The 19,070-nt window shown below is 44.2% G+C and overlaps 1 protein-coding gene across 7 annotated transcripts in view; it reads right to left on the reverse strand.

Annotated features, from left to right (window-relative positions):
• The window catches only part of DDX31 (DEAD-box helicase 31), a 50,540-nt gene that overhangs the window by 25,068 nt on the left and 6,402 nt on the right, over positions 1-19,070 (reverse strand). For 6 of the 7 annotated variants that reach the window (XR_008734040.1, XM_055721490.1, XM_055721489.1 and 3 more), the window contains exons 8-16: positions 19,015-19,056; positions 17,241-17,305; positions 16,298-16,417; positions 15,806-15,912; positions 14,864-15,099; positions 14,339-14,515; positions 11,591-11,650; positions 5,625-5,675; positions 3,421-3,560 (exon numbers count right to left, since the gene is read on the reverse strand). Coding sequence is in view for 6 of the 7 variants with exons in the window: in XM_055721490.1 (XP_055577465.1) it covers positions 3,421-3,560; positions 5,625-5,675; positions 11,591-11,650; positions 14,339-14,515; positions 14,864-15,099; positions 15,806-15,912; positions 16,298-16,417; positions 17,241-17,305; positions 19,015-19,056 (998 nt within the window). In the remaining variant the exon portion in view is untranslated. The remainder of the gene's footprint in view (positions 1-3,420; positions 3,561-5,624; positions 5,676-11,590; positions 11,651-14,338; positions 14,516-14,863; positions 15,100-15,805; positions 15,913-16,297; positions 16,418-17,240; positions 17,306-19,014; positions 19,057-19,070) is intronic. The other variant, XM_055721492.1, reaches the window with a different exon arrangement.

The raw sequence follows: 19,070 nt of genomic DNA on the forward strand, positions 1-19,070 counted from the left end.
TCCAGAGGAACAGCCATCCAGCCTGGAAGGTACAGGCCAGTGTGGCCATAAGATAATCACTATGCAGCTGGGACTCACGATGTAGCAGATTCCTCTGCAGAGGATGCAGAGAAAGGCGGGGGAGTGATGGGGGAGAAATGGAAATGGAGCATAAAAAGACAACTGAGGGTTTCTCTGTTTGGTTTTGAAAAGTATAACAGTAAATTAAAACATAAATGGCAACCACTTAAGCAAGAGAAAAGTATACCTCCCCATCCCCCTCCAAAGGTTGCTTTGACACCACTATGAATGAAAACGTCAAACCTTTGACATTGATTTGTCTGAGATGTCACCCCTTCTCCGATCCTCCTCCCGCCTGGCGCGCTGCCAGCTTGCAGCCTAACAGATATGTGAACTTGGTTCACAGCGGGGAGCATCATGTGAGGGGAGGCAGGGGAGGGGGGTGAGCACAACCGTAGAGAAGGGAGAGAAATGACTCGTGCCTTCACGGTGATGCGTTTTCCTTTATAAATTAGTTAGGCCGCTGTTAGGAGATAAAGAAATTATCTGATAGCTGTCGAGGCAGGCACTGCTAGATTGCAGTTGAAGGAACTAAGAAAGACATAAGAAAAAAAAAAAAAGTGAACCTCACTGACTTTCTTCTGCTTCTTGCCTCCTCCCTTTGAAGGAAAATCTGTTAGTTACGCTTAGAGCTGAGACAGAACATTTTGGAATCTAACCCTTTTTTTTTAAAAAAAAAAAAAAAAAAAGAGGAAAGGTATAGAAAACATGAGCATGCATGTGCATGCACGTACGCATTTACAGTTAGGTAGAGGAACCACAACTTCAAGCCACACAAAGACCGAAAAGAAAGTTGCAGAGAGGCATGCAGCTTTCTTGAGCCCCAAGAGGAATTACTGATCTCAGCAGAGCCAAAGTGAGATTGTTTTGGCAAAGGCTAATGCTGCTTTTCCACAGTGGAAGCCAAGGAGAGGCTTCAGGTACCGGTGAAAATTAATTGCGAGCGATTTCCAATTTCAAAGGCAGTCATCCCTAATTCCGAAGTGGATTTTCATCCAGGAACAAAGCCACGTCTGCTCTCATTACTTCCGACTCTCAACATTTCTGGACTTACTCCCATGCATGCTGGGGTGGGTGGAGGGGCTTAAGAAAAAACTCTGGGTCAGATCCTCATCTACTGTAAACCAGCACAGCACTGCTCATTTACACCAGCTGAAGGCTGCAGGGACCCATCTCATGCTTTGTCTTCTTAGAAATACATATTTTATGAAGTATTTACATTTCAATAAACCCAGAGGGAATTTCATTTAAAACAGAAAAAAACCCAACCAAATAAAAAAAGTCACAGCACTCACTCATCCTCAACAAAACCCAAGAGATTTAAAAATTAAGCAAAGAATAAAAAAAATGTAAACTCCAGTAACCAGTGCAAGTCCAAGTCAAAAGCTACAAAGACTCAGGGTAAAGAAACAAAAATTATCAGTGCTTAAGACGATCGGTGACAGTCCAACACATGCTGTCTCTCGTCCTCACACTGAATTAAATTGTCAGGATTATCACCATAATGCTCTGTTTATGAAGGGTAACGGCAATTTGTGCTGATGGCACTTGCTGCCTTTAGCTTCAAGCTGCCTTCCTGCATCTTCTCTGTAATTCATCAGCTCTCTTTTCTATCCTGTTGCCCCTTCTCACACCACGTGCTACTATGTGGGAAGAGGGGAGGACACGACTGCAAACAGGCCGGATCACCCACCCGTGCCAAAGAAATACTCGTTTTCTTCCATCTGAAGACGGGGGTCAAGGGAGGCAACTTACACTCCTCCTTTGGCAGGCCTCTGATCTGCAGGACAGCATGTTTTATGAAGAACATAAACCAACCAAACAAGAAAAAACAATCCCCAGAGCTGTTTGGCTCTACTGGTTTAAGTAGTGGAGAAAAAAAAAATTCACATAAACCTCCCTCTGCTCATTCAGCACAGTCTTCTACAGATTTCTGGGGAACATGGTAGCTCAACGACAGGTCTCCTTAGCAGATATAATTACCAGCGTGAGTGACACTGCTCCTTAAACTTCTTAAAACCCAACAAAATCGGACAAAAGCATTAACATTTAAAATAAAAGAGGAGGGAAATTTCCCTCTCCTTCCTCCAACACTTCCAAAATATTATAAAACAGAAAAATAGAACTTTCCACTTGGAGTTAAAAATTCACAATTATGTGGGATTTCACCTTTAAATGTCAGTGCTGTTTGTTACATGAAAAAAAACCCTGTCAGCTTAGCCCTCCATGTCTTGCTGGTGTCTGCTTAATAGATAGTTACCTGGGATGATGGATGGCTCTTTGTTAGACCACTAAATGGCTCACAGCCTAGAATAAGCCTGTATTTACTGCCAACATTTGTTTGTTTCAAGGATTGAAAACCAAATTCGACTCCAAGCAGCTCCACCCGACATAAACACAAGAAACAAAAAGGAACTAATTTGTGCATGAGTTTACAGGGCTCCATCAACACAAGTACAACACTAAAGGGACTCTACCCGGCTCACGCTCTGAACCGCCGGGAGACAGCAGTGCGGGGAGCAAGGGGAGTCACATATATCCAGCCGACTGCTGAGGAGGCTTGAGACCAGGTAGCACTCCTGAAGAGCAACGCTGAGCAGCAAGTTGCAGTTTTTCCTCCACAAAAGGACCACCGCAGAAGCACAAGCAGAGCTGGACTAAAATCTCCTCACGTGCTGGCCATCGGGTAGCTGACTGTACGTTGGGCTGGTCCTCACCCAGCCTGGCTTGCTCTCCTCACTGTCTACTCCCAAGCCCAAGCTAGAGCCGGTGTAAGCAAAGCCTTCTCAGCTAGCTTGGAAGCACACCCCACCTTTGGTCGGCAGAGTCCACCCCCCTTATTGCCTTGACCATATGGGGCACTCACCGCTTGCAAAAGCCTCTACTATTCCTGTCACAAGCCACTTACACAATACACCTTGGCCAATTACCTGCCAGATATGACCCACAGCTCCCCAGCTATTTCTCCGCCGGATCTCTCCTGAAGAGAAAGCACAATCTCTGACAATATGGTGCTATGCAGGCAGATGGCCAGTTAGCATCTGACAGGCTCATTTGACTTGTGATCTCCACATAGCCACGATTTGAACCCAGGGCCAGGGAGATAACAACAGAGCGCAAAGGATCTCCGACTATCATCTCTCCGCCCCTCACCACACACACTCACTCATGCACAATCTGTCAGGCTGATGATTTTTGCACACTTGCCTTTTCTCCTTTTGCTAGTCTGGGGCTGGTCCTGGATCACCAGAATTAATAAATTCTTATTAAAACCTGCACGAGACACAGTCCCGCTGAAAGTGCCATGGAAGGTTAATTAGCAAGGATGAGCTGAAACTTTTGTTCGCGTTTCTGACTCACTTAATCTTGTGAGAAGCCAGCAAGCTGACATATTCTGCCTCCGAAGGCGCCAGGACAAGCAGGCTGTTCCCGTGACAGCCAATGCGAGCCGTCCTCCCGATCCGGTGGATGTATTCCGCAGGTGAAGCCGGAGCGTTATACTTCAAAAAGGGAACATGAGAAGGGAAAGGAGGAATTAACAGAACACAGTGTGTTAATTATAAACGAGACACTCAGCCCGCTGATCTGAAACAAAAAGGATCTTAGCAAAACCCACATGCTGCACCTCCCTTGGAACTGGCCTGTTTATAAAGAGCCCATCGGGCTCATCCCTGTAACCATCACTCAGCCCCCTCAGCCACAGCAGTTTTTTGACATGTGAATGTGACACATTGGCCAACTTTCAGCTAATAGGACAGTTTCCCCATCTCAGTGTCTCTCTTTGCCTTTTACATTTTATTTCTATACAGGCACGTCAGGAACTTGTTTGCTTCCCTTAAAAAAAAAAAAAAAAAAATCTCACAAAGACCTCAAACCAAACAACCCCCCGGACTGCCCATGCCAGAGCGGGAAGCTGCCTGGTCTGCATTTGGAGAAAAGCTATAAAATAAAAGATGATGGATTCAAATTAAGAATTGGGCTAAATTGCTTTGTTTTGATTAAAGCAAATCATAACTGGTTACTGGACAGAAGAAATCTGAGATGAGCGTGGAAGTGCTTTCAGCAGCATACGATACAGGTAGCAACTGTCTTCCCATGTACAACTATCAGCCACTATGAAAATGTTGCTTAAAGCCTCCCCCCCTCCCCGCATACCAGCGGCTCTCATTTACTTCACTGGGAATCAAAACTGCCCAGCCATTTGCAAGATCTGATAAAGGGTGACATATTTCCCTCCCTTTAACCTCCCCCTATTCTTCCCCCCCTCCTCTCTTTCCTGGAAAAATGAACATGCACAGAGATACTGCTCAGAAATGAGCCCTCAGCAGTTTAACTGGAAAAAACCCAACCACCAAAGCCCACTCTAGTGTTTATACCTGTGCCCTCTGGCAAAGTTTCTACTGGCTAGAGGTGTGAGTAAGATGCTGTGAGCAATCTAATTGCTCCCTGCAGGTCCTTGCTCTTGGACACAGCTCTCAGGACAGCTGAGATTTCGCCTTCTGGACACACAGAAGTCTCCCAGGGCTTTAGGTAATTTGCACTGCGTTCTAACACTGGCAACTATATCTTTGGTTAAATTATATTAATATACAGATCTGGGAATTAAAGACTTCACTTCCCCAGCCTCCTCCAACTAGCTAGCTGCTACAAAATCTTTCTTTCTTAAAAACACGAAATTAAAATCAAATTTGTTACCTGAAGGGATGAGGTAGAAATTAAAAAGCTTTGCCGACGCTCTGTGCCCTGTTCTTTTTACCCAGATGTCACTTGATACACGAGAATCTCTGGATCAGTTTTTCCTCAATTCAACTAACCTTTTCTTAATTATAAATTTTTTATAAAAATGAAATCTGCTTCATGCTCTCAGCTGCCTCTTTGAAATGACAGGGTGCTATTTTTAAGGTTCAATCCATCTCCCTTAGTTTCTTTTTTTTTTTTTTCCAAAGACAGTATTTCTGTCAACAGCAATGCAGCAGCATTGGGTTGTTTTCTTTTTTTTTCCCCCCCTTTTTTTTCCCAGGGAAAATCTGAACTGTGCAGTTCTACTGAAAGCTGAATACTTACAGCTACCCAGCACTCCAGCCCCAACCCAGCAAAGCTTCACCTGAAACAGTCAGGTCACTGCACAGGCACTGTTGGGCTACTCAATGTTTAACATAGGGATCGAACTTAAACTCCTCATGGAACTGCCTCCCCAGCAAGCTCAGAAAAATAGAAACACAGAACTGCAAGAGAGATGGCCAGTACTTCACAAGATTTGGCTTCCTGTGGGGGGAAACAGAGGGTGTTTAATTCCAGTGTTATCAGCTGTGTAATAATATTCTGCTGGCTGGAAGGATTGAAGAGGAAAACAGACTGTCAAAACCAAAGATAGCATAGCAACACCATATCCTAGCAAAACCCTGAGTCCCAGTCCTGCAGTCAGGAACATGTGGGTCTCCCACACCTGTAGGCATCAGCACAAAGACCAGCAAACTGCAGAAAGAAGATCTGGACTGGAGAGGAATTTCATCTGAGCAAGACTGCACTTAATACATACGTACACACATACGTAGCAAACCTACCTGCACAATCCATGTAACTTGAGGCAGGTCCAGTCCACGTGCTGCAACATCCTTTAAAAATAACAAGGAAATTAATTCAGTAAAAGTGCTTTGAAGATATCTGCAAAGTAAGAACTCTTTCCGGGATGGCAACTATGCCAGGACACAACTGGCTATGCAAGTAGGAATTTTATGTGCCTCATTTGGGGAGAGATGGACTGAAGGTCAGAAATAATGCTGGGGGTTTTAAACGCAAGGAATATTGTTAACACACTAAGACAATAAAAAATGATCCACTACTGTGGCCCAAAGCCTGGAGGGTATAAACACACCTATTTCAGGTGAGCAGTGCTGAATTACAGCAGCCTGCTACAGTCCCTTTGCATTATACCTGAGAGAATCAACTGTCTTAAAGGTAGCGATACCCTTGGTCCTTCAGTTGGTTTCATTCATGGAAACGGAGCTGCTGCTTGGCACCTACTACCCAAAGAGTGAAAGGCAGAATCAATTCTCCAAAAGGCAGCACTATTTCTGAGCACACCTTTTTCCACAGCAAGCCTAAGAACTAAAACCAGGCTGCTTAGGATGAAAAGGAAAATGGCCATAAAGCGAATGGCCAAGGATCCTAGGCCTTGAGCGGCATGTCCAAAGATGCACCAACAGCCGATGGTCTGAATTTGACGAGCAGATGACTTGCAGTTCACTTGACCCTACACTAAAGGCCAACAAACAGTTTAGCAGAATCTGCAGGAAGCTGGAGTACAGCTCGAGGACAGGGGACTTGAGCTATCCCTCAGATTTTCACCAGTCCGGCTTTGATTTGGAGAAACAAAACTCAGCCCCAAAGAAGAGTCTGAAGCCACTGTCAGGAGCGTCATTTGATGTGCCAGCTGGTGAGAAAATCCACTGACTTGGAGGAAGGCTTGAATGAGCCCCTTAAGTTATCCACAGCCAGTATAGCTCAAAAAACACACCCTTTCAAAGAAAAAAGGGAGTTTAAATACTGTTCAAAACAGAGAGAGCATGCAAACATGTTTCAATCTCCCTTCTTGATTTTCTGTTCATTAGTAATGTCCTCACATACTCCTTCGATTTTACATTCACCACGCGCAATGGCAGAGCAGGTGTGCAGATTTAACTCTGTTAGGAAATGTTTTGGAACACATGTATCTTTTAGCTAGTTGCAAAATAGAATATATTAAGAACGTAAGCAGGAGCTTAATGTACTAAAAATGTGTCAGCCACCCACTGAAGTGTTTTCATGCAACTCCCACACACGTTAGAAGACTAGGAAGCTGATGTTTTGGCAGCAAAGGCCTTCCCATAAGCACTAGCCAGGTTGCTTTGTGGCTCCAACTGCAGTAAAAGAGGAGACACTTTCCACAGCGCCCACTCTGAAATAATACACACTTTTGCTCCAACACGCTCATTAAGAAATGACTTGTTCCCAGAGTCAGGATGAACAGATGTACAAAAAGCCATTTAAAGGCAGTTGGAGCAAATAAATCAAGAGAAGTCGTGGAACGTGTACAGCAGTTACCAGGATAACAAGATTATAAACTCTACAGCATGATCAGACAGGAGTGCTGACGTCTGATTCCGATCTGGCTGGCTGTTATGCACTTCCACTCTGACAAGTCTTTGGTCTTCGCCTATACTGTGCTCTCTCTCACACCCAGTAGTCTAGGAAAGGCTGTTTGAGGAGAGAGCTCTGACCTTGGGACAGGGTCAGTTTAGCAAAAATAAACAGATAACCAAGGCACCCCTGTGGTCAGGAGCAGCACCTCCAACACGAGGAGGAAAAGTAGATGGCAGGGGCAGGAGCTGTCCCTCTCATCCATCAAAATTCTTTCCTTACTCTTCTAAGATACCTTTTCTCCACACCACTGGCTGGGAAACTACTGCTGCAGACTGTGTTCTCATATGCATTTGCCAACGCAAGCAGGAAAGCTGAAAAGGTTAACCGAAAGCCTAATGAATAGCCAGGGACAACATTTTCGGAGGCAGCTCTCCCCCATCATCAGCCTTGTATTCACTATTGCTTTCACAATGCCACCAACTCCACTCAGCTGTTACAGACACATATCAGCAGCTATTCCCCCAGGGTTTAACTTGGCTTGCTTTCAGAAGTGTCTGGGGATTTACTGGTAATTGGAGTGTTTTGCAAACTCTCAAAGATTCCTCAGTATCAGTCCACCTGCGTCTCCTGTAGCTCCATTTCCTCAAAGACCCTAGTAGACAGCAGCAAGGTAGAATTAGGATAAAAAGTTTGAGTTGATTTGCTTTCCTCTGCTGGCAAAGCCCATGAGCTTCCGCCTTCTCAGATCTTGAGAAAAATACTTGTGGGTCACCTTACCAGGAAAGAGAATACAGCTCAAGCAACAATTATCCAGTTTTATTAGCACTGCATTTATTCTACACACAAAAGCACTAACCTGGTGGCAGTGCTCTTCCAACAAGCCCGATAGATTTCCAATGCACTACTCCCTCTTCTTTTCCACTGCCCCATACGGCATTCCCCTTTCCATGCATGACCTCCACCACCATTCCTTAATAACAGGGAAATCAAGAATATGACACCTCAGCAGGTCACCGCTGATTCCTTTCAATGGGCAATGGAAGGGAGAATTAAGTGACCATCTCACAGGAGCAAGAAATACCCTACACCAGCGCAATTCAAAAAACCCAGATGCCAAGCAAACATGATAATCCGAAGCCTTGACCATGTTCCTGCCTGGATCCCAACGGCAAGCCACAGAATGGCACAGCGTCAAGGTACAATCCGCCTGAGGAGCACCAGAAATGCTGAAATTTCTGCTTCTAACCATTCACGTTACCAGTCTGTGCTCGTGGTGGTGGTGGGGTACGGGGCCGGGGGCGCAAGGGCAAAACAGCCCCACCACGAGCCAGGCATGTCAGTGCAGAAGATCAGAACCAACACAGCCACAAAAGTTTTGCAAGGGCCTCGGTTTGCGCAGTCCCTCTCACACAATCTAATTAGGGCAAAGGAAATTACTAAAGTTGCTTTTGAAAGACACTCAATGGTGAGGTCTTGAAGGCCCTGAGCTTGACAATTGGCTGCCTACATGAGGCCTAGAAGTACAGATGGAAGGCAGCTTGCTCAGGTGCCAGGCTGTCAGTTGGATTAAAATGACTCATTTATTTACCAAAGAACCTCACAAAGTGCTTTAGCTAACAGGCAGAGAGGGCCTAACGGCTCTCCAAGCTGGGGAAGAAGCTCTCGCGCCTTCCCGGCCTGCCAAAAGTCATTACTGCCGAGTGTGGAAAGCCATCAGCAGGGTAGAGACCCCCGTCGGCAGGGTGACAGATTGGGCTGCGTAATCAGAGGAGGAAGGGGAGAGCACAGAAGCTGTCAGAGGCGAAAGCTCTTGGCTAGGGCCGCCAGAAAACTGGCAAGATGAGTTAGCGTGACTGAGTAAACAGCAAACAATCTCCAAATGATCTTTCCTCTCTCCCTGGAAGAGATGAACTTGTTTAAAAGGCACATCCCAAAGGAAGCCGCAAAGAACTTCAGTGAAGGAGAGAGAAATAAATCTGGATGAGACCCTCTGAGATACATGGCCCTTCTTTATTTTCTTGTCTGCCAGCTTATATTGTCTGGCAAAAAATATTTTATGGAATATATTAATATACATATGACATAAAGCAAATTAATAAAAGGAACAGCAGGTCCCATTGCTTACTAGAGCGGAAAGATGGGTGGAGAACATGGCATAAGGGACAAGGGAAGGACGGCAACATTATTTGTGTTGCTCTTCTGTGAGCCAGATTTCAAAATTTGTGGGCACAGAACGTGATTTTGCAGTGAAAAGAACTGAACCATCTTTCTGCAAAACATTTTTGCTGATATGAAGAAAAGTGGCAGAAAAAGCAATGCCCTCAGAGGCAGGAGGTGGTCACAGTGCCTGGCTGCCCTTTGGACATCTGCGTTGGGGAGGCACCTGTAATGTGGGACTAGTGCAAAGTGTATCTCTATATTAAGGTGTCCATATGGTCCCCATTACTGTGGTAACAGGCCACCTCCTGGTTTCAATGCATTTGTCCTCCCAACATCTCTGTAAGATAGAACAGTGCTACTATCCCCACTTTACAGATGGGGAGCTGAAGCACAGAGAGCATTTTGGACTCAGACACGCAACTTACTGTGCTTAACGTGCTAACCATGTGCCAGCTGAGCCATAGTAACTGTAACCATCATGATTTGCATCCCTGCCTTGCAGTAAATGCAAAGTAGCTTAGACCAAAACGAAGGAGGGTTATGATAAACGCGTTACCTTACACTACCCTCTTCATGGCAATCTAGGTTAATTCACATTACCTCCCATTTACGACAGGTCAGGAGCAAGCACACAACTATTGCTGCTCAGCTGACATGTAGTTACTTGCCTTGTCACCACAATTCCACGTCCACTTGCATGGAGTCTGTGGCATGGCAGGAAATAAAACCACATCTCCAGCATCTCAAGAGAGGGATTCCATCCACAGGGATTTCTTTATCCAACTTACTCTTCTTCCTACCTTGTCAACAGCTGTATATTTCCTGGCAGATTTTTCCTGCCACAGGCTGCACTTCCCCTTCAAACAGTCTCACCCAGGAACCAATATCCCAGTGATCACAATGATTCTGTTTTCTCTTTCTTTAAAATTGAGCACTTGCTGTCTTTCCAAACTCATTAAACTGAAATTTCAGTAAGACGACATGTCCCTGAAATTTCTCAGTTGCAGACAGCATGTGCATGAAGGATAACAAAGTTTAGCTATTTATTGTTTAGAATTTACCACTTTCTCTCTTCAAAACACTTAATCTACACCTCTGATTTAAGCTTTGCTATCTTCCTCAGCTGAGACCCTGAAGCATCACCTCTGTACACAGAGAAACCAAGTTACAGTTACACCAAGTTACAGTTACACTTATGCATTGCAAAGATGCATTTTGACCTTGATCATATCATTGAAAGGTGTACACACAAGCAGGACCAAGACTAGCAGGTAACAAAGTAAAATTTCACAAGTGATACAATATATAATTTAGCAACATTAAATCAAATGTTCCTATATATACATGGCAGTCCTAGTTTGAACTGCAGGCATAAAAATAAGACAAAATTCAGCCCCCACTCTGAAAAAAATTGCAACCAGTTTCCTTTAAGAATAAGGTGCTGCAAGAACAGGAGTCATTTCAGAGCTGGAGAGGGTTTCTCAGCTCTAATTACTCCCGATCGCTGTAATTTACAAGTTTGCGGTGGGTAGAAATCGCCAAGATTCACACATTTTCAGATCAACAGCTGCCACTATTAGAGAGCAAATCGTGCAGCCTTCTGCACCACTGCAGCAGGCTAGCTGTGGCACCGACAGGTCAGAAACGAGAAGCGGAAGGTGCCACCACAACACAAGGGCGCCAGCAAACTTCAGTAGAGGACAAGAATTTCTCCCTCAGCACCCTTGAAGGAAGCTTGAAGGGCAAAGCATGGAGAGCAGCAGAGCATGTGTATTTCTAATGACACCACTCTCTGGTTAGGCTTCCCTTCCATCCCTGCAGGTTTTTGTTTTTAACCTTGGGGTAGTCATTAAGATGGGAAATATCACATTACATCCAATTTACCTGGCAGTTATGGGGCATACTACAAATTAGGATTGCATTCTACTGACTGCATGTAGAGGGCAAGGTTCCAGCTTCAAATGAACATATTTTTCCAGACCTAAGACCATCCAAAATACTTAGAGGCCTCTTGTACAAGACATATACTTTTTCTGTGTATGGTACCTTGCAGCAAAAGATCATATAAGAGTTTGCAAAGAGGGCACCCAACCTTATTTAACATGTGAGATGCAGGAAAAGGAGATGACTTTCCTCAAGGTCAGACAGCGAGCTGGAATCAGAGCTCAGTGCCAAATCCTCTGTTCCACCATTAGGTATCAGACAGGCCCATTAGTGTGGAGCTGCAAAGGGACTCTAAGTTACTTACAGTGCAAAGCAAGATGCCGGTCTTGGATTTTAGGAACTCCTGAAAGACCTCTGTTCTTTCCTAGAGGATTAAAACAGAAAATGAAAAAGAGTGATTGTACACTGTATAACCAAACCTAAAGCAAATCAGCTGAGGTAACAAACAACTACGCCTTCTTCACATTAGCATGTACAGCTTCAAAAGCAAAGGAATTGACTTCATGAGTTCCAGTCAGACTTTTCCTGCAAATGGAAAAAATAAAATTAAAAAAATCTATAGCACACAGGTGTGGTCCCAGGTAGGAAGGCACAGCGTCTGGGGCAAGCCTGAATGCATTTGGTCAAATCAAAGCAGCCAACACCTCCACAGTTTGCACAGAAGCATGGCGTGTGGATGTCAAAAAGCAGTAACTGTTTTTACATGGAGAAGGATCCACAAAAGATGAGGCAGCAGCAACAGAAGCACTGGCACACTTGATGGGCAGCACAGGCTTTTGTGAATGCAAGAAAAAGCTGGACATCTTAACTGCTGTCTGTCCAGTCACACGATGGGCAGGATAAGCCCATTTTGTTGACACAGCGATATAATCACATCACAAGAGATCAGCCTCATCATGTGCCCAATGGGGCATGCAGACAGTCACTGGACTGACTGTGGAATTATTAAGTATCAGGATGCTCAGCTGCACGGTGGCCAAGGTGAACTGTTGTGGGGTAAATTTTCAAAGTAACGGGGCAGGAGAGTTGAGGCCTTGGTCAGAAACCCCTGCCCAAGGGGGCAGGACCCCTGGACCCTGCAGACCGCTGCCACAGAGCTCCCAGAGCACCCTCCCACGGTCTTCCCACAAGAAAAGGCCTCGTACTGGTGAGGGCCACCAGTGGGGCTGCTGACACTAGGATGGAGGGTGTTTCTTCCCACGAGTGTCCGGGGCAGGTGCTCTCAAGCCTTGTCTTCATCACTGGTCTGCCCCAGCAGAATTCCTTCAGCCCCCACTTCTAACACGAGCTCAGGCTCCCAGGCAGGGTTGTCCACAGCCCCCAGATCCCAAATTACCCCGTCAGCAGTCTTTGAGCTGTTGAGCTCCAGAACTGCAGGAACCCACCAGTATGGCTCCTCACTTACCTTCAAAAGCCTCGTGGGCTTTCAGTTCCAAAACCTTCCTAAGCAAACTCACTAGTGTAACTAACTACTCTGGGTGTGGTTTTTTTCTTGATAAAAGTAACAGAAACTGATTCTCCAACCCACATCACATCAGGACAATATCTGCTACCACAAAAGGCAACCTCTGAGCACTAGCAACCAAAGGCCTCTGTAGCATTCCACCGTTCCTTGCCAGTACCCCTTATTTACCCACATTCCCTCTCCTTAGCTGCGGGGAAACACTGCGCACGCATACTCCCTTCACCCGATTCCCTTTACTCTTTTCCTTGCCAGAGCTCAGGCTGTCTCTAGCCTCAGAAACACCATACCCATTTCCTTCCTGTCCCTTTTGCGTCCTCCTTCCAAAATATCCTTGTTTCCACATTTCAAGCCTCCCTCCTCAGAGTTGTAGCTCACAGTTAAGTGAATGTCCCGTTATGTTGATGATATAGAAGAAACGTTACACACTTGATTCTCAGCTAGAGGTACTGTTCTAGGAAAGAAGGGAAAAACTTAGGCCTTGCCGACACACTGAACCCTCTGCTGACAAAAATTAAAGAAGAGAGCACGCTGTATCTTGTTGACAATGACAGCAGCCGTGCTCAGCAGTACCATATGGGATCCACAATTTAGCTCCATTAATGCTCTTAATTTGAAGACATCAAGCACTAATTACACACTGGGTACTAAAAAGGCAAAACCCTTCCCCTGGTGCCAGCTACTTAGTGGTGTTCTGTTGGCTTAACAGCTGGTCAGGGTAGAGTTGGGCCAGACCAGGCCTGCTCACTTGCTCAGGCAGGCAGGTTGAGGAAAGGCCAGACTGCAGGGACAGCATAGCACATGTTTCTGGTCTCTGCAGGATGGGAATGAGTGAGAAAAACAATGGCTCTTCACCTCTTGCTTCATCAGAAGAGCTCTATTCATTTGCCATCTCTGCTGTGCAGCTCAGAGTACAGCGGTAACTCTCTCCATCGCAGAACAAGGGCAGGATCAGGGGCTGAACTTTTGAGGGAGGTCCCTGAGCTATTCAGAGAAATGCTGCAGTGACAGTTCATTCGATACTCTTCTTCTGGCCTCTCAATCCTCTGTAGCAAGCTCCAATCTCATCATCCAGGCCTATCTGGCTAAAACCCAGCCCTATTTTTGCGTAATCGCTGTATATATCGCTATTTATTCCATCCCAGGGAAAAGAGCAGTCTGTCAACACACTGTTCTTCAAAATCAAAGCCAAACTGCTCCATCCTCACCTAATGGGGGCAACTTATTGGGTAGTAACGTTTTGGGGCTCGGATGAGGTTTTCCTTTGGCATTAAAAGCTTGTCTTGACTGCGTGAGAGAGAACGATGGACACATAAATGGTTGAGTGCACCCACTGAGAATACAGAACGGCTGCCTCAGCCTGCTGAAATAACACCTCTTGCCTCTTCAGCTGTGTTTTTCAGATATAGCTACCGAGGTACTTTCCAGAAGTGGGACAATATTCTTATTCTCATTAGCAGATGGAAGAGTGAGGCCCCTAGAGGTGAAATGACTCTCTGTCCTCTCTTCTGCCCTCCTCCCCAAAATAACCACATAATATATCATAGGGAATAACAAAACTGTGTATTCTGACATCTTGAGAATGCTTACTTCCTGTTCCATGTTGCCATGCAGTCGTAGAAACTGTAAGTGCGCAGAGGAGACAGATGAACGTTCAGATTGCTCCAACTTTAGCCCTCCTGAAAGGACCTTTAGAAGGAGCTCATGGTAGAATTCCACTTGTTCACAGCTGGAGAAAAAGATTATCATCTTGTGGTGTTTTTCAAACTGCAAGAAAAAAAGAAAAGTGCACATGATCACCTCCACGGGCCTCACCCAATTCCCTGATCATCATAACATCTAGGTGGCTTCCACTTCTGGAGATATAATTATCCAGGAAAGGATTACGGAGTCGGTTACTAAATGCTGAGCCCACAAAAGAAGTAGGAGTACACACTGCACAGGTATCTCACTGCCAGCATGAAAGACACAATAGTGTCAGCTCTCTTGTGGCTGTATACCAGATGCACTTCAAAGCCCTAGATCTAATCCATACTATCCTTGGCAGAGTAACAGATAAAGGAGTTGGAAAGGGTGAAGGGCTACTTAGTAATATAAATGCAAGCAGAGACTCACCTTGCATTTCTCAAGGATAAAAGCTGCTAATGTGACAAGCCTCAGTTTGCTGGGAACCATCATGACATACTGCTTGAGCTTCTCTGGAACAGCAAAGTTTTCCTGCTCCATGCAGTTTGATGAACTACTGGCTTGTCTTTCTATTTGTGATGCTGGTTGGAATGCCTTCTGGATTTCATCTGCTATGGAAATGCTGATGGGATCATTCAAACTGATATCGGCCAGCCGCGTCACTCCTAAAGCACAGAAGATGAAAAACACATGAGGTCCGGTGTGGGGTGCTGCTGGGGAGCGTGATGAAATATTCACATAAAAAAAACCCTAATGCAACTCCAGTGAAAAGCCTCAGACAGACAGAACACCTCCACAAACTTCAGGCTTGTCAGGACTTAGCCAGCCTTAGTTGCTGTGGACTCCACCAAAAGCATGACAAGACACTACTTCAGCCAGCTGTGGTATTTTACATTGCATAAACGTCTTGACCAGATGAAAACCAGAACTGCAAAACGCTGTCTGCGTGTGGGGAAAACACCCCAGATCTTCTACCAAGAGTGCAGGACTCATGAGACCTGGCTCAATTCCTGCCTTAGCAACTGACTTCTTGTCTGATACTGAGCAAGTCACAGCTGTCTTGTCCTGTCGTTAGCTTTTTGCTTTAATTCTGTATTTGTAAAGCAAACAAACAAATCAGTGCTTCCCAGGTTCATGACGACTTTGCTCTGGAATTTGAGAGACGGATGTAAGGACCATGTAAGCATATACCCTGACAGAAACTGCAGTAACAAAGGACAAGTGTCATAAGCCCAAAGAAATCAATAGGCATTATTCTATTTCTGCAGAGGGCTTCAGACTGAGCTGTACTATAATCAGACTCAACCAACTATTTTGCAGTTGCCTGTGCATTATTCAGCTAAAAAAAGACACTATCTGTCTGTAACCTACCTTCTGTGAGGGTGGCTGAGAGCAGGACATTCTGACGTGTGTCTCTCCCAGCATTTAAAGCATTGAGTATCACAGCTACATCCTTCTCAAAGCCCAGGTCCAGGATCCTACAAAACCAGCAGAGGTGATGAAAGATGCTGCAGGAAGGAATGATGAGGAAATCTTAATACAGAGCCAATTAGGAACAGGGGAAGGGCTAGCACCGATCAGATCTTTGGTCCATCTAGCTTCATGTTTCATCTTCAACTTTTGCCAGGGTCAGATGTGTCAGAGAACACTGAGAGAATCTCTGAAATGAATAACTGTACAATAAACTGTCCAAAGCAAACATTTCTTCCTAATTCCAGGCATCTGGTGCTTGGCTGAGGCCACCAAGCATAAATGGTTTGAGACTGCATGTGTGCTCTCTCTTATTTTGTTAAAAATATTTAGTGAATTACGTTGCAGAGGGTATCATAATTATTTTCCATATCTGAACATTTGGAAGTTTACCTGTCTGCTTCATCAATAATCAGCCACTGAGTGCGTCGGAAATGAATACATTCTGTGGACTTGATGTGATCAACCAGGCGACCAGGAGTTGAAATGAGGATATTTATCCCTTTACGTAATCTATTTAGATTAAAACAAAAAAACACACAAAAAAAGGAAAGTGAAAAAAGAAAAAAAAAACCAAAAAAGAAAAGAAAACAAAACATACAGGTTAGCAGTAACTCTGGAATAGAACCCAGAGACAGGAACTGGAAACTACAGAAAAAAATAGTCATGTCCACGTAAAATTAGCAGAGGCAGTACTTTCTCACTGATTAAAACTGAAATTTCTTGCACAGCTAAATTTTATCCTTGATCATCACTGACACTCAGAGGCATACTCAGTGATAAGGATGGGTGGAAAAAATATCAATAATTAAAAATAATAAATAAATCTACACACCGAAGCTAGGTTTTCTTTTCTAATTGAGTACTTTTTTTAGTCAAGAGTAAACTTCTTGTGTATGTCTGCATATAGAGAAACGAAAATTCCATTTTGGATTACCAGCTTACAATTCAATTCTTGAAAAGGGAAAAGAAAGAGATTTTTAACACCAGGAAATCTCTTTTCCAGAAAGCAATTTCCCCCATAACAAATACTGTAGACTGCACTCGGCAGTAAGCAAATACAGGTGTTTGTCAGAAAAGGCAAAAAAAAATACTGACACAAGAGATCATCTTCTCAGAAGGCTCATCAACATTTTAGAAATAGATCCAACTGGGGGAAGTGAATACTTCCTGCTGACCCAGTCACTGTGTCTGGGTAAGATCCAGGGGGATCACAGCTTGATCCCAACTCACAATCCTCTCTCCCAGTAAGAAAAGCACTCTAAAGAAGAGTAACAGATAAAAACGCTATAGAGCAGAAGAACCCAAAACACAATTTAGGAAGTTGGCTTCCTACCTGGCTTTTTCAGATTTTCTCTTTTCTCCCCCCATTAGCACTCCAGGCACAATCCAGGCAAATGGCTACAGAAAGGAAAACAAAGACCAATATAGATTCTTCCTAATAAAAAGAGAGAGCCTAATCCAAAAATAATGTTTCCTGGCAAAAAGAGAAAAGAGTGGAGCTGACAGCAGCGTGCATCTGATTTGATCTCTCAGATACAGTCTACATGCACTCTCTCACCCACAGCTACATATCAATGGCACCTTTAGTTCTAGCCAAGTAACTTGCTTCCCACATCGTCTACAAGACACAATGCAATCATTTTTGCACCACTTCCAATCACCGAGTAGTATTTCTTTTCCTTCTCCCCATGGAGCCTAAATGTTCAAAGACAAGCTACAATGCTATTTCTTTATCTTGCCTTTAAGCAGTATCTTCCTGTGGCCAAGGAAAATTTAAGAAAAACACAGGACCTATGAAGTTTATATATATGTACACAGACCTACGTGCAGGCAGTCACCATGTCTGTGAACATTAAATGTCAGCCTCATTGATATTGGCAGGAGCTTATGCCGCTTACTTCAATGAGGTCCGATCCTTCATTGAATCCAATATTGCTCAATATTTACAGGGGAGATAATCAAAGCATGGTAGTGCCACTGCCTCACTCAAGAGGAAACGCAGGACAGAAGCAGAGCACAGCTTGTGGGGATTGCACAAATGTGTGACTGGTAAATAGGCTTAAGTTTCCATGGGTCACTGCTTGCCAGAAACGCTCCAACAACATAGTTTCTACAAAAAGACTTTCTTTTTAAGGTTGAAAATAAGGAAGATGCCTAAGCAAGATCCAGGCAATACAACCTAAAAGTTGGCATTGGAGTAATTGTGTCAGGAGCAGCTCAACTTGCCTTTTTCTCTCCCCGTAATTACACAATCACATTACACCCTCCAGCTGTCCAGCCCTTCCAAGGTCCAGTCTGACCACGATCTAAATCTCCTATTTTGGGTCACTATGACAGTTTACACTAGACTTGACGGTTACTACGCATTATATGTAACAAAGAAAAATTAAAGGGGGTCAAGTCCAGACTTCATCCTTTGAAGTCTACTTGTAATAACTTCTAATTACTATGGAAGACAACTGAAGCACTTGAAACCTCAGCATGACACAACAAAATCTTACTGGGCAATTGCAGCACTTAAAGACTTGGAAAGTGCCTTATTATTTCAAGGAAAAAAAAAAGAAAAGGGAGTGGGAATATGGATCACAAACAATTCAGATTCCTTTTAATTGAAGCAGAGCATCTTACTAGATGGGCTAGAAGGTAAGCACCATCATTTAATGATTTTCAAAGCCTTCGAGTTTCTCCAGCCATTCCATTGCCAAAGCGGTTCACTAAGTTCTACTCTCCATCTGAAACCCATCTGTCTAGTATTAGCTTCAGTAAAAGGGTACTTGTCATGTGAGAGTTTCCATTCATAACTCAGACTGAAACAACTGCAGGTACTTCTAAACACAAAACGCTGTGAAAATCAACTACGCGTGTTTATGAAAACATGCAACTAGGGTGCCATAATTAATCATTTAATTGTTCACGTAATAGTTTAAAACATGCCACAGGGAAATCACACACTTAAAGGCCAACAGATTTATCTTTAAGGACCACACATCTTGCCAGATGCTGGATTTCTTTAAACATCCAGTTGAATTCACAGGAATTGAAGTCGCTTAGCATCTTACAGCAAGAGGCTCAAAGAATAAGAAGAACACAAAGCACCGAATTCTTACCTTAAGTAGTTTCTGCATTATATCAAAACTTTGGAGTGCAAGCTATGGAAATCAAC

Source organism: Falco cherrug, chromosome 9 (genome assembly GCF_023634085.1).
Source record: "Falco cherrug isolate bFalChe1 chromosome 9, bFalChe1.pri, whole genome shotgun sequence".
Lineage (NCBI taxonomy): Eukaryota > Metazoa > Chordata > Aves > Falconiformes > Falconidae > Falco > Falco cherrug.